At 45.4% G+C, this 16,255-nt stretch overlaps 1 protein-coding gene across 1 annotated transcript; it reads right to left on the reverse strand.

The window, feature by feature from the left end:
- Positions 1-8,746: 8,746 nt before the first annotated feature.
- Positions 8,747-12,087, reverse strand: Zcchc3 (zinc finger CCHC-type containing 3). The gene has a single exon (XM_004840616.4). The coding sequence runs from the start codon at positions 11,489-11,491 to the stop codon at positions 10,271-10,273; it is 1,221 nt and encodes a 406-aa protein (XP_004840673.1). The 5' UTR covers positions 11,492-12,087; the 3' UTR covers positions 8,747-10,270.
- Positions 12,088-16,255: the final 4,168 nt, after the last annotated feature.

The following is a 16,255-nucleotide window of genomic DNA, read 5'->3' on the forward strand; positions in this document are numbered from 1 at the left end:
TGCTAAGTTACCCAGGCTGGGCTCAAACTTGGGATCCTCCTGCCTCTGCCTTCCAGAGTGCTGGGAATACAGGCGTTTGTCACCACACCCAGGTTACACAAACTAGGTGCCCAATACTTACTGAGAGAAAGAAATGAAGGGAGAGAAGAGGAAATGGAGGGGTGTGTGTGTGTGTGTGTGTGTGTGTGTGTGTGTGTGTGTGTGTGGAGGGGGGTCGATGAGGTGGACTACGTGGGGTGGCATGAGACCAAGGCCCTGCCCTTTGGGGCATAAAGTCCGATTAGAGTCCTAGAACTGAAGGAAGACAACCTCGGATACAGGGGCTAGGAGGTGGGGGTCCTTGGTGCGCTGAAAAGGGCCGGTGACAGCCAATGGCTCCTTGTGTCTCCTGGTATTTGGGAGACCTGACTGTACACTCCTCCCCAGCTTCACACCCTGCCATCTCTGCACTTAGCAGATGCCAGTGCTTCAGCTCTCTAGACTCCCTGTCTTTGTGTTTGGGGAATAATAAACAGTACCCACTCCATTGAATGGGTGTCAGAACTGAGTTAAGATAATGTCTGTGAAGTTCTTAATACAATGCCTGGAGTATAGTATACAAACAGTCAACAGTAGCTACAGTATTTTAATTGAAGAAAGGGTAAGATCTGCTTAGGAGAGGGAATAGGAGAAGTATCATTTCGGTTAAGGAGCAATGTGGAAATCCTACAAAAAAGACCTTTTTTTGGATATTATATAGAAAATCTTGCAAGGTGATGGCCAGAGGTCATAAAATAAAGGATAAAATACAATGATAATTACTGTATACTGGGGGAATGGCACTCTGCCAAGCCCTTTACATCGTTGTTTTTTGTTGTTGTTGTTGTTTTTTCATTTTTTTGATAGCCCTGATAAGGTAGTTAACCAGTAGGCCCATTTTTCTTGCTCAGCAAACCGAGGCCAAGAGAGGTTATGTGGTTTTTTTGGAGCAAAGAAATACCAGAACTAAACTAGCATTTGTGGGGCTCAGGATAGGAGTACAGTTGCAGGCTGTATTAGTACCTTTTCTATTGTTACACCTAAGTACCACAGGCTGGGTAATTTATAAAGAATAAAGTTTCATTCAGCTCATGGTTCTGGAGGCTGGGAGGTAGAAGGTCTCAGGGCCTGCAAATGGTGAGGCCTTTTACTAGTAGGGACTCTGCGGGGCCCCAAGGCCAGCACAGGTATAGAGCGTCAGGAGGAGCACACACAACAGATAGAGCCAGATTGGCTTTTTATGACAGACCACTCAAAATAATCCATTAATTCACAATTGGGTTAATCCTTTCATAAGGGCAGAGGCCTCGTGGCCTGATCACTTCTTAAAGGTCCCACTTGGTCCTACCTCTTAATACCTCACAATGGGGATTAAATTTCAATACAAGTTTTGGTGGGGATTCCAACCTTGGCAGAGTACTGCATACTATATATCTCTACATAATCAGAAGTTACAAAAAATCTAGCAAGGGTTAAGTAAACTATATTCTGCTGTCTTTTTTTTTTTTTTTTTTTTTGGTACCAGGGATCGAACTCGGGTCCTTGCGCTTGGAGGGCAGGTGGCAGAACCACTGAGCTAAATCCCCAGCCCTCTGCTGTCTTTTTTGATGGATACACTTTCACAGCAACCCAGAAGGCCAGGTCCAAAGTAAGACTCTAAAATCTTTGGGGTTCTGAGCCAGCATGTGTTGGCCCAAAGAGAGGTATGCTGTCTATCAATCCTGCACCAAGCTCTTGTCCAGCTCCTTCCTGTCCCATGAATGAGGGAGCAGGCATGCATGAGTAGGCACCCTGGGCCCTAAAGCCACGTTGTGTCTTGTAGACAGCTGCTGTGAAGCCTAATGCTCAGTATATAAGGTGGGCATCAGGTAATGCACATGGCCTTCCAATGCAGTGAACAGAGGCATGAGGCCCACAAAGGTCTTTTGGAAGGGAATTATGGGGTGTTAGAGATCTAGAAAGGTGGACACAGTTTCTGGGTGGGCAGTTGTTGTGTCTGCAGAATCCTCACCCATGGGGAGGAGTGGCAGGGCCCTTCTTGCCAGGAGGAAGGGAGTGTGGAAGTCTGATTCCAAACCCAGGCATTCGGAATCCAGGAGACTGGTGCTTCTCCATGTGCCCCTCAGTGCCATAGGACATGCAGGCTGAGTTTCAGAAAAACAGAGGATGGCTTGGTAAGCTGAGGACCTGCCTTCCTGGGTTAAAGGACAGTTAAAGGTGGGAAGAAAACTCAGGGAGTGATTGGCTTCTGTGGATGAATGAATAAGTCCTTCTTCAGCATGCAGAGTCTGTGATGGGTGTGTAAGGGAGATGCCGAGGTTCATTAAAGGACAAACAAATACATGTCCTGATCTGTATCGTCAGCCAAATAATTTCCAGACCATTCATGCAATGAATATTTATCATGCTTTTACTATATACCAGGCCCAGTGCTAAATGCTGGAGCTCCATCTGTGAGCAAAAGAGTTAGGGCGTTAGGGTTCCTCCTGCAGGGAGCAAAGGGTTGAGGGCAGAGGCAGACATCACCCAAACCGTGGCACAAATAAACACATTACAGCTGCAGTAACTGTTGGATGGAGGGCACTGGGAGCTGGGGAGAGTGTGACCGTGGCCTGGTCCAGGAGGTTAGGAAGACCCCTTAGGAAGTGGTCTCAGAGCTGAGGCCCTGGGCAGGAAAGGGTTAACCATGGGTTGGGGAGGGAGAAGCCTAATTCCAGGAATAGGAGCTGGAGCAGATGGAGAAGCCACACAGTGGCCAGCAGGGAGGCCTGACCAGAGAGGAGGCCCAGAGAAGGCCAGCAGGTCAGGCAAGGCCCACTGGGCCCCAGGGAGGACACAGAGACTTTGAAGATCTCTAAGCAGGGAGTAGCCTGATTAAATTTCATTTTGGGGTTCATTTCTCTGGACTGAAGGAGACTCAGTTTAGAAGCAGGGAGACCAGTACGTTAACTGCTGTATAGTTTCTTAAATTTTTCCTTCAAAGTTCTTTTTATCCTCCCCACATCCCACTGGGGATCTAACCTAGGGGCCAGGGGTGTCCACCACTGAACTACAACCCCAGCCCTTTTACTTATTTATTTAACAATCCTGGGAACTGAACCCAGGACCTTTTCATGGAGCTAACTCCCCAGCCCTTTTCATACATTTAAAAAAATTTTTTGGAGACAGGATCTTGCTGAACTCCTCCCCAGGTGGGGCTTGAATTTGTGACCCTCTTGTGTCAGACTCCTAGAGTGCTGGGATTACAGGCATGCAGCATCGTGCCCAGAAGAAAGTTCTTATTTTTAAAAACAGGAAAAAAAAAAGACTCTTGTCCTGCAAAGTCTACAGGAATTTTCATGAAGTCTTGTGTTCTGCATTTGCTTTTGTTGTTTTCTGTTGGTAGAACTAATACATGAAAGAGTGTAAAACAAAATTTAAAAAAAGGATAAATACAGTTTAATTAAGTTTTCTTTTAATCCCAAGCCCAAAATACAGTTCTCAGAAGCTACAATGACTAAATTCATTAACATCTTTTTAGTGTTATTGTGTACATGAATAAGCATATGTATATATTTACTCCATCATTTCAAAATACAAAGCATATCATATTTTGCCATTTTCATTTTACAATGCTTTTTAGACATGGTTCCTTTTTTCCCCCTAGGAATCCTGGGAATTGAACCCTGGGCCTCCCACATTTTTGGCAAGTACTCTACCACTGAACTGTATTCCCACCCCTTTTCAAGTTTTAGTTTTATTTTTTTATTTTTTTGGTACCGGAGATTGAACTTGGGACCTTGTGTTTGTAAGGCAAGCACCGGAACCACTGAGCTAAATCCCCAGCCCTTAAGTTTTATTTTGAGACAGGGTCTTGCTCAGTTGCCCAGGCTAGCTTTAAACTTGCAATCCTCCTGCCTCAGCCTCCTGAGTAGCTGAAAAACTGTTCTTTTTAACAATGGTACAGTGTTCCACTATTTGGATGTGCCATAGCCTACCCAACCAGTTCCCTATTAATAGGCAATCAATGTTGTATCCAGAGCTTTGTACTCTGAGTAATAGAGCAACAGACATCCTGATAAATACTTTTTAAATTCTGCTCTATTTTCAGGGATCAAACCTGGCTGAGCTCTTGTGAATGCTAGGCAAGTGCTCTATCACTGAGCTATACCTCCCATGGTACATGCATCTTTATGCATATCCAAGTTTAACTATACATTCATTTCCTATAAATAATATTGCTGTGTTAAAATTCTGTGAATTTAAAATTTTGATAAGACAGTGCCAGTTTTCCAAAGATGTCAGTCTATGTTTTATTTTAAAACTCTGCACAGTTTGTGTTCTCCTCCATAAAATATCTGTGTTTATTTTCATGTCCTGCCCTAAATCTGAGTTACACCAACAGGCCAGGGAGTTGTGCTGTATGGATCCGGGGCTGTGTATGTTAGATTTATCCTGTGGAACTCTCCCCTGGGTTGGTCTTGTACTACTTCCTACTCTGGCCACTGAGAACTCCTTCTGGCTGCTCTTTGTCAGCCACACATGGATGTGACATGAAGGGATGGAAAGGGCACTCCGTCTGACAGTAAGTTTGGAAAGGAATCTAGGAGCTGCTTGTAAAAGGAACTGGCTGCCAGGCTGAGTTCTGAGGGCCAGAGGGAGTCCCAGAGGGTGTGACATAGGAGCTGCATGGTCAAGTACTGGATTGGTATCTAGGAATTCTGTGGTATGGACATGGTTTGCATGAGGGATTAGTATAATTCTTGTGTAATCCTAGTCGTTTCCTATGAAAATGGGTAGTTATAAAAAGAGGAGCCTGGGCCCTCCATCTTTTTGGTCTGTCTGTCTCTCTGTTTCTGTCTCTCTTTCTCTGTCTCTGTCTCTCTCTCTCTCTCTCTCTCTCTCACACACACACACACACACACACACACACACACACACACACTCCTACCATGATGCCATCTGCCATTGAAAACCTCACCAGAGGCCAACCAGATAGGGCCACCTGATTCTGGAACTTCATCCTCCAAAATTGTGAGTGGAATAATCCTCTTTTCTCTAGAAAATACTCAGCCTCAGATATTTTGATATAGCAACAGAAAATGGACTACTACAGAAAAGATCACATGCTCTTTAGTCTGCCCCTATCTACATCACAGAGCACTCCACTTTACTCAGCCTAATGGGACTTATCAGTATTGATCTTGACATTTCTCCATGTCAATTTTACTGGACCTTTTGCAACCTTGAACAGTTAACTCCTCCCACTTGAAACCTTTCTCTTTTAGGTTATGTGTCTCTACATTGTCTTGTTTTCCTTCACCCTTTCTGGCGGTCCCTATGTTATCATCATATCCTTTTCTTTTGGTACCAGGGATTGAACTCGGGACCTTGCGCCTGCGTGGCAGGCGCCGGAACCACTGAGCTAAATCCCTGGCCCATCATATCCTTTTCCATCAGGGACAACTCTCACTGTCAGAGGTACTTCAGGTATGATTCTAGCTGGTATAAACTTCTTCCCCTCTCCTTTCTCTCGTGACTTAGGAGAATGTGAGAAAAATTTAACAGGTCGTGTAAACATTTAATTACTAGCTAATTAACTATATTTTTGGTTCTGGAGATCAAACCCACAGTCTTTGCACTAGCCACGTCCCCAGCTCTTTTGTATTTTTTGAGACAGGGACTCAGACACTAAATGACCCAGGCTGAGTTTGAACTTGTGATTCTCCTGCCTCAGCTCCCAGAGTGCTAGGATTACGTGGGTGCTCCCTCACCAAGCCTGGCTCCCAAATGATATCTTTTCAAAACACACCCCATGGGGCTAGAAGTGCAGTTCAGTTGTAGAGAACCTGCTTAGCATGTGTGAAGCCCTGGGTTGAGCCCCAGCATAAGAGAAACAAAAACATACTCCAAATGGCATTATTCCCTTTCATAAAACTTCTTCAGTGGCGTCTCATTGTTCTTAAACCCAAATTCCTAAAGGCCTACCAGACCCCCCAGGGTCTGTATCCTTACCCTGCACCATCATCTCTCTCCTCTGCACTGTGGTTGGGTCCCTGACAGGCACTGTGCACCCTCCCCTGGTCGATGTGTAACAGGTGCTAGAAGGCCAGACCACCTCCCAGCTCCCCTGCAGTTAGGGCTCCAGGAACCAGAGGTACTTGGATGAGGTTTGGCAAGTGGAAGCTAGGCAGATAATTTTGGCTGTTTTTACTTGTGACTTTGTGTGAACAACATAAAGTGTACTTACACAAACCAAGGTGGCTGTGATGTCATAAGTGACATAATCTTATGGGTCCACCACCATTGGCTGAAACATCATTTGGCACATGACCATCTGTTATGAGGACTAGTGCAGTCTCTGGCTTTGTGGAGGCCGGGCTAGGACTCAGTATTTCACTGTCCTGGCAGTGGCACTGGCAATGCTTTTGTTTTGTTTTCTGAAACAGGGTCTAACCATGAGTGCAGGCTGGCCTTGAACTCATGTAGCCCAGGCTGGCCTTGAACTTGTGGCAGTCTTCCTGCCTCAGCTTCCCAAATGCTGGGATTACAGGCACATGCCACCACAGCTGGCTAGGCAGTGTCTTTCTAATCCTAGCATCCTGTCTTTAGGTGGCAGCTTCAGCAGTGTGTCCTTATACTTACCTTATACCTAGAATGGTTTATTCCCAAACCTGCTCTGATACATTGGACTTCACTTAGTTTCCTAGAACTGCCCATGCCTCCTCCCACTAGAGTCTTGTAACTGCTTATCTATCTATTTTGCTTAGGTTAATACTGCTAACCATCCCTTAGCACTCCCCCCCCCATTAACTTCTTTATGTACCCTTTTAATCTAGCTTCAACATTTTCCATGGACAGTTACCTCTGGCTTCTCAGACTGGACCACATTTCCTTGTTAAACAGGGATTTCATTTGGTACATTTCTTTTTTTGTGGTACTGGTACTGGAAATTGAACCCAGGGCCTCTGCATGCTAGGCAAGTGCTCACCACTGAGCTGCTACAGCTCCCAAACTTCTACCTCCATCTTTTAATTATTATTATTATTATTATTATTATTATTATTATTATTATTATTATTTTGAGACAGGTTCTTGGTAAATTGCCCAGGCTGCCCTTGAACTTGTGATCGTCCTGCTTTAGCTTCCTAATCCCTGCCACTGCTCCTGGTTCGGTATGTTTCTTTCAATGTAGTATCAGAGACTGTGATTATGTATTTGTGGGATCCTAGAATTAGAGCCTCAGGAACTAAGTCTTCCCCAGTGCTGTATTGCATTGGTGAGAAAGGACCCATGCAGAGCCGGTGCTTCAACATACTGGCTGGAGATGCTGGGACATAGCCGGCAGCCCCAACTCTGCCCCTCAGCCAGCCTTCATATGCGGTGTGCTGTGCACAGGCCATTTCTGCCTCCTGGGTATCTCTTCCCTGTGAACCCCAGTTCTTACTCGTCACGTGGGCTTCAGTCAACATTGTCTCTTTTAGGAAGAGCTTTACTTCCAGATATTTCTATACAGCGTGGTTTGTTTCTTCCCAGAACAAATATCTTAAAATACTTTATGTTGCTGTGAAAACTGTCTGCTTCACTGCCTATATCTCAGCCGCAAGTGCGCGGTTGGCCGCTGCTACCCGCGTGCCTTGCCGGGGCTGGCTCCAACAGGCGCGGCCATCGCTTTTCGAAGTTCACAGACAGGGAGGACTTGTGACTCGGGGCCTCCTGAGGGGGAAAGGAAGCCGGGGGAGGCTGGTCCTGCTGGGGCCCCTAGCTCAGTCCCAGCCCTCAGGGGGAGAGAATCCTGTGGGGGGATGGGAGGGGAGACCGTTTCTTCCTCCGCTGCTCCCTCCGGGGAGGGGGCGGGGCGGGAAGGTTTCCTCCACCCGGGCGCCCTGGCTCCGCGCCAGCTCTCGCTGAGACGGGGGGCGGGGAGCTCGGGGAAAGCTGGCTCTCTCCCAGCTTCGGGCCCCTAACGCTATCAGAGGAGGGAGGCCCCTGGCAGAGGAGGAAGGGGGGAAGGGAAGACGGGAAGGAGGAAGCCCTCCCCCTGGAAGGGGGGTTGGTTGCCTTGGGACACTGGAAGGAAAAGGGGCTGAGCTGATTCCTAAAGGCAGGAACCCAAGTCCTACCAGGCCCCAACTCAGTTTAGATCTCGAAATATCAAGTCACTGAGCCGGAGAACCAAGACCGTTGGGAACTTTTAATTCTTAACGATCAGGTCATCATAACGTCTCAGGGCTGCAAAAGCTTTCCAAGGATTGTCTGGGGGCTGCTCACAGGCCCAGCATCTATCTGCAGGGCTGGCTTGGAGGAATGAACCAGCACTCTGGGAAATTTCAAGGCCCCGACTCCCAAGATGGTATTTTTCTAAAACTGCCTTGCACACCCTCTACCACCCTCTTTCCCACTAGTTTGTAATCTGAGGACACAGTCGTCCCACTTATCTTGTACCATTCACAAAAGCATCAAAACCTGCTGCCCATCTGAAATGCTTGGGATGCTAATATAAAATACATCACTCTGGGTATGATTCCTTGGGGATGGGCTAAGGCCTGAAACCTGACTTTTAGCGGTCTGCTATGTGATTGGGATGCATAGGTAACAATGCTAGAGAGCCTGGCACAACAGGGTAGGTAAGTGTTACATGTAGCCTACAGGTGTGGGAAATGTGTTTGCAGGGTAAACAGTGTATAGTGTACCTTGAACTAAGGTCTGTACAACTGTACCTGACACTCTGCAAGGAAATAGCACATCGTGTTAGCAATACAAAAGATAAATATTTATTCAGAACAAAACCTTTAACAATTGATTTACATTCTAAGCCACAAGGAAATAGCAAAACATATAGCAAAGGAAAGACAAAAGCTAAAAGAAAAGCAGTGTACTGTGTTTTCTACTTTACTTGATAATACTTAGTGGACCCATGTCCTCTTGCTTGGCCTATTCCCAAATACATTTTAGAGTTAACAACTGAATTCTGGGTTAAAACCACCATTATCCTGAGAGTCAAGAGGCTGTAGATGAGTTCCAGCTAGCTGCTTCTCTAGGGTTCCTAGCTATCAAGGCTAAGGTGCAAATGTAAACCTTTGGTAGGTTTCTTTACTCAGGAGCACCCCCATTTCTCACTGATAGCAATGAATGGGGAAGGGGAAGGCCTCCAAAGGACCTGGCACATTTACTTTAAGTGGGGTAACCCAGGGAGCAATGAATGCACCTGGGAGTTTGTTCCTTAGTCCCTCCCCTTCTCCCAAGTACTGTATTCAGGAGCCCCTGCCAAACCTCTTTCTGCTCCATCCCCCAGATGACTTCTCATAGTTGCTCTGGGTTCATCACTGTGGAGAGTAAAGACTTTCTGGGGCCTCAAGAGTGGAGGAAATTGTTGTGAAGTGTGAGAGGTAGTGGGATGAGCACCAGGTTTGGGGTCAGGGGACTCTACTATGGGCTAGCTCTGGCACCAGACAGCTGTGCGACTTTGACCCAGTCATGTAACCACTCTGGGTCTGTTTCATCTTCAGGAAAACCAAGATTGGCTTAAACCAACTCTCAGGTCCTTTCTGGCAAGAAAAAATTTCCAATTCCACGATTCTCTGGAAAATGGCCTCTAAGCCACAGGGAGAGCTGTCACAAAGTCCAGACATTTTTATGCCGTAAGAGAGGCCCTTGGCCACCGTTCAGAGCTTATTGATTCAGATTATATACACTTCTAACAACACTGGTTTCACAAATTCTCAGACCACACAGATTAGAAGCAGCAAATTAAAAGGGGATGGGAAAGAGCTGCAAAAGGTAGACACTGTGACAGAAGCCACAGGCAGCAATGTTTTCAATCCAACAAACACTGATGGAGAGAGCCTACCCCGTTTTAGGTCCCATACCCAGAGCTGGGGATAAAGATGAACAAGGCAGCAAGACAGCCCAGAGGATGAAATTCCAGGGAGAAGACAGGGTGTGGGAAGAGGAGCAGTAAAAAGTACAAGAAAAAAAAGCCCAAATACAAAAATCAAAATAAAATTTTATAAAGGGAGGAGTAGCATCTGCATGATACAGTTCTGGGTAGTCATTACTGGTGAGAATCACCAATTCAGAACAAGCTGAAATGGAGTAAACTCGGTTCAAGAAGGCATAGAGACATCTCTGGTAGGTTTTTTAAAAGATCTCCTTCAAAAACAATAAAAAATACTTTAAAAAAAGTTTTGGCACTTAAGAGGGGTAAGCTGGCTGTGTGTTCACCCTGGCAGGCAGGCAGGCAGGCAGGCAGGAAGGCAGGCAGGCAGGGGGTTCAGTGCCCGGCCACGCCAGAGAGCTGAGCTGCCATGGAATTGTGAACTGCTTTGGGACACTGAGCAAAGGCATGCCCTCGCTTGCCACAGAGGTTGCACACGATGCCCTTTCGGCAGTAAGGGCTCAGGTGCCCCTCTTCTCCGCACCTGAAACACCTGTCCTGCGTGCAGCTGCCGCTCATGTGGGTCCGGGAACCACATTTAAAGCATGTCTTGGGCTGCCCCTTGTACCAGCTGTAGCCTCTCTCGGCCCCCAGAAAGAAGGCCCCCGGCAGGTGCCTGACCCCACCCTCCCCCTGGCGCAGCTCGATCTCGCACTTGTATTCCCCCGTCCAGATCCCAAACCTATCGGTCACTTTCACGGGCACGGCCAGCACGTCGCAGTGGCGCTTGAGCCAGGTGACGATGTCCTCCACGTCCACTGTTTCGTTCCGGAAGAGGATGAAGAGCGTCTTCAAGCTGGACTTGCTCCGCCCCAGCACTACAAAGTTCTCCCAGCAGTCTTCCTGCTCGCGCTTCTCCTCGTAGACGCGGAGGAATAGAGCCAGCTTCTCCGCTGAGCGGAAGCTCACGTCAAACTCACGGCTGCCGGGGATCTGGATGACTGCGTAGATGTCGCTCGGGTCCATGCCGATGGAGCCCAGGATGAGCGCTCCCACCACGAAGTCCCGGGTCGGGCAGGCGCCCTCGTCGCCCTGGAAGCAGATGCGCACGAGGAAGCGCCCCTTACCCGGGCCGGCAGTGGGGGCCACCGTTGCCGCCCCCTGCTCGTCCGGGAGCGGTTGCTCGCCCGCATCGTCGGCCTCGCCGGCCCGGGCAGGAGTCGCGATGGCCGCCGCCTCGGCCTTTTTCTTCCTGCTTGGCTCAGCGGCGCCCTTCTTCTTGCGGGAGTCCGCCGCCTCGCCAGCTGGCTCTCTCCGTCGGCCCTTCGGGTCCCCGCGGCCGGCTGGCGGGAAGTCGCCGAGGCCCGGCGCCGCCAGGCCTGCGGGGGCGCTGAGCCTGCTTCCCGCGTTCACGCTGCTGCTTTCTTCCTCCCGCCGTGGTGGCCGCGGGTCGCGGAACTCGCCCTTCTTTTCGGCCAGATTCTTCACCACCTGGGCCCAGCCCATCTTCTCGCGGGTGCCCTCGGCCTCCTCGCCCGGAGCCCCGGGCCGCGCTGGAGGCAAGAGCTGCGGCCGTCCCCGCATCTTCTCCTCCTCCGTTCCGCCACCGGTGGCCATTTTACCTCCTTCCCAGCATCCTCCTCTCGTCCCGCAGCCAAAGGGCGCCCATCGAGCGCGCCCTCCCGCCAGGAGCGCAGGGGGTTCAGGAGGGTTTTTGTTTTTTTGTTTTTTTTTTGAAATTTGACGCTCCTCTCCCACCCCGCTTCCTCCCCAGCAAAACTACGCCCTGCGCGTAGGGGCCGGCGCCGGCCAGAGAAGTCTCGACCTCCACTCGCGGACGCTACTCGCTGACGCTGCTCCCGCACGCGCCTTTTCCCGCGCAGGGGTGGCGGCGGCCGGCCTCGCTCTCCGTGACTTGGCGGGTCGCGGGGGTCCTCGGTAATTCATTCCGGCAGCGTTACTAAAGACCCACGAAAAAACCGGGGCGGAGTTGGGGAAGCTAACGCTCATTTTGTTATTTTGTGCCTTAAACATATACAAAAAGCCACAAGTAGCTCTTTCCCTTGAAGTGTACCACTATACAATTTTTTTTCCAACACTGGATTATGAAAATTTGCAAACTTACAAAAATTGAGTTTTAGTGAACATGTCACCATTAGCTTTTTGGCAGTTATTAAACTTATTTAAACTTTTATCATTAAAATGTTTACTACACGTCATTCCATCATACCTCTTATCCATTCATTGGTCCTTATTTTTTGATATTTTTCCAAATAAGTCATATGGTATTATTCTTACTGTTTGAAAAATCACTCAGTATGTTACAATAGTCATCACGGGGACGTCCTCATGATGACTACTGTAATATACTGAATGATTTTAGATGCCGTAAGCACATGCAATCTTCCAGCAAGGGTGCTGTAATTACACCCATTTTAGAAATCCAGAGGCAGATTATGGAGACAGGTTAAATTACTTGGCAGTCCCACGTGTAGGTTGCTTAGGTAGATTATGTTCTTCAGCCACTTTGCTTCTAACACTGGATCAAAAACTTCATTCACATCAAGACTCCCTGTTAACGGGCAGATTAAGTTAGCATCTCTTCCCCTTATCTGTCTCAGCTGGTGTTTGGGAGGCAGTGATTAAATTTGGATCTGAGGAGTTGAGGGGATAGATTTAACACCTTGACTTGTAGTTACTGGTAGATTGTGGAATCCCAAGTTTGAATTTGACTTCTTCAAGTCTTATCTGACATACAAGGCCAATGACTGGTTTTCATAACCTAAGCATGCTCATCCATAACAAAGGAATATTAATGTCTACTCCCAGAGGATTGCTACTGATATGTCAATAACTGTGATACCAATATGTTAACCTATTCACTCACAGGCTCAAGGAGATAACCTATGTCAAAGAGCTTAGCCAGAATGGGTTCTTAGGAAAGGCTATTCTTCCTTTCCACTAGTGTTGGATTCTTTTCTATTTCTTTCTAACATTTAAAGGTGCTACCTAGCATTTGGAATCCTTGCTAGTAAGCAAGTGTTGGCCTCAGGGAAGCCCAAGTCCCCAACTCTTGTGCCTTCTGCACCTTTTAGTTCTGTCACTATATCCTCAGACACCCTTTCTTCCATCCCTTCTCAGCCACACATTACCGTGACCATACTTGGAACTTCATCATTACCAGAAACATGTCTTAGATTCACACCTCCCACTCTTAATCTTTCTGCTTGCCTGTTAAAGTCTTCCTAAGGGCAGGGTGTTCACAAAACTGAACAGAATCTATGGAGTTTAATAATCATTTATGTTCTTTTCATCCTAAGCCCAGGTAACTATTGCACAATCAAATATCTATAAGAATCTAAGTGGAGAACCCAGATCTTTCAAATTTTTTCTTTTCTTTTTTTTTTGGTACCGGGGATTGAACTCGGAACCTTACGCTTGCAAGGCAGGCGGCAGAACCACTAAGCTAAATCCCCAGCCCTCAAATTTTTTTTTTTTTTGAGAGACAGGAGCTCCCTATATTGCCTGGGCCGGACTTGAAATCTGGACTCAAGTGACCTTCTTGCCTTAGCCTCCCGATTAATAGGATTACAGGTACACACCACTATATCCAGTTTCAGATCTTCCAATTTTGAAAGAGGAACCTGAATAGTTTTTCTTCTTATGATTCTTTCAGTTACATTTGGACCCTCCATATAAATTTTAAAACTAGTCTGCTGAGTTCAAAGAAACTAGAATTTTAATTGGAATTTCATTGCATTTGTACAGAAGTGACATTTTAGTGGTGTTTTTCTTTCTTTTTTTTTGCATAGTACTGGGGATCAAACTCAGGTGCTGTTCTACTGAGCTACATTCCCAGTCTTTTAAATTTATTTTTTGCAGTACCGGGGCTTGAGCATAGGGGCTTTGCACTGAGTCACATCCCCAGCCCCTTTTTTATTTTTCATTTTGAGACATGGTCTTGCTTGTCACTAAATTGCCCAGGCTGGGCTCAAAGTTGTAATCATTCTGTCTCAGCCTCCTGGAATGCTGGGATTACAGGTACATGCCACCACACTCCACTTATTTTTTTGAGACAATGTTTGGCAGCCTGGAACAAAATCTGGGCTCAATGGCTTGAATTTGTGAGGGTCTCCTGTCTTTTGCTTTTTTTCCAAGGTGCAAGGGTTTAAGCCAGGGCCTTGTGCATGTTAAGCAATCACTTTCCTACTGGGCTCTGGCCCCAATGTTTCTCTTGTGTGGCCTCTTCTTTTTTTCTGTCCTTAGTCCACTAGTTTCCATACATATCCCTCTTTAGCTTTTTAAAAATTTTTTTTTCCCCATTAAGTTTATTGGTACGTTTTCGGTATAAAATACAGTCACATTCATCATTGGGATCTCGTACCTTTACATGAGTATCTTGGTTCTTATTTTTTTTCCCCTTCCCTTGCCCTCCCTTCACCCCCTCCACCCTTCCCTATTTGCAAAGACCTTGTTTCCATTTTCTTTCCTCTTTTCATATTTTTTCCTTTCCCTTTTTTCCCTTCCCCTACCCCTCCCAATTCCCCTGGTCTTTTAGACCTTTTCTTCCTGTTACACAATATCAGTTATACATTTTTTAAATTACAATATTAAGATCTAGGAGGCATTACCACAGATTTTACAGAATTTAAAAGGATATAGAAAGCATATTACAAAAATATTTTTTGGAATAAATTTGACAACTTCTAAGAAGTACCTTGGAAGACAAATTAATGAAACTAACTCTGGAGGAAATATAAAATTTGAATAGCCCCTATTAAAGAAAGTATGTTCCTAGCTTGAAAACCTACCTATATGACAACAGCAGGCTCCTATACATTTTAACTGATAAATTATATCAAACAATTAAAGCAGAAAAAAGAAGGAACACTTCTCCCCTCATTTTAGGAACTCAACATTGTGCTAATCCTAAAACTGGATAAAGATAATAGAAGAAAAAAGTATGAACATAGGTAGAAATTTGTTTAACAAAACAAACTATTGGAAGTCAGATCTGGCAGGATGTAGAAAGTGGTTTTGTTATAGGGATGGCAGTGTTGGTTCAGCACTGGAAGATCCACCCCCAAAAGTCATCATTTTAACAGAGGAAAGGCAAAAGCCATATCCTGTCACTAGTTGGAGAAAGAGTATTGGACTAAATTCTGCAGCTGTTCATGGTAAAAGCTATCAGGAGACTAGAAGTAGAACAGAAACTTCTCAACAGATTAAAGACATGTACTCCATACTTCCAGCGAGAATGCCTTATATGAATAGAGAAGATACAATGCTTTCTCCTTAAGGTGGGGAACAAGGGCAGCTATGCTTACTCTTTATCTGTCCATTAAACTTTGAAACCTAGGCCCCACCAAAATAATCTGGCAATAAAATGACACAACTAGGATAGGATTGGCATGGCAGAAGCAAAATCTTTATATGTACATGAAAGGATTATCTACAGAGAAAATACTAAGAAATCTCTAGGAGCCCCTAGAACTTGTACTTGAATTTAGCAGTATTAGAAAACACAAGGTATATATAAAAATTCAGGTCTGTGTATACTTGCTATAAATGAAGAATTGGATATTGAAATTTAAAAGTTATGTAGGAGTACAAAGGACCTAGAAAAGTTAAAAACAAAAACAAAAACAAAAACAGTGTTGTAAGATGGTTAGTACCTAATTTTAAGACTTCTTCTAAAGCTACAGTAATCAAGGCAATGTTGGTGTAAGGAAAGACATATAGATCATTTGAATAAAACAGAGAATCTAGAAATAGAACCACACATATATGGTCCACTGAGTTTTGAAAGATTATTTAACATTAGCATTTCATAGAATATAAACTCAATTCAAGAGGCGAGGAAGAGATAGTGTTTTCAGCAAATGGCACTAGAACACCTGGTATCTGTATATAAAAAATTAACCTCAACTGTTTTTTTCCATACATGAAAATAACTTGAAGGGATCTATGAACCTAAATAAGAAAGCCTAAAAGTATAAAACTTTAAGAAGAAATTATAAGGGAAAATATTTATGAACTCAGAGTAGGCAAAAACTACCTAGGATACAAAAAACATGATGTATAAAAGAAAAAAATTGATAAATGGGATTCCATCAAAATTTAGAACTTTAAATGACATCATTAAAATGAACAGTAGTCCTTAAACAGACCATATTTACAATACATATAACCTATGAGCAGAATATATAAAGAATTTTTAGAGCTCATTAATAGACAACCCAATTAAAATGTAGACATGAGATAAATAGCCAGTATAGCACAAGGAATGGTGTGCAACTCTAGAATCAGAAAAATACTAATCAGTACAATAACAAGACTGAATTATACACTCATTAAGGAGATAAAGTTAAAAGTTTTAAA

Source organism: Heterocephalus glaber, unplaced genomic scaffold, assembly GCF_053883595.1.
Source record: "Heterocephalus glaber isolate CG9 unplaced genomic scaffold, H.glaber_assembly_v1.0 deba00001532, whole genome shotgun sequence".
Lineage (NCBI taxonomy): Eukaryota > Metazoa > Chordata > Mammalia > Rodentia > Bathyergidae > Heterocephalus > Heterocephalus glaber.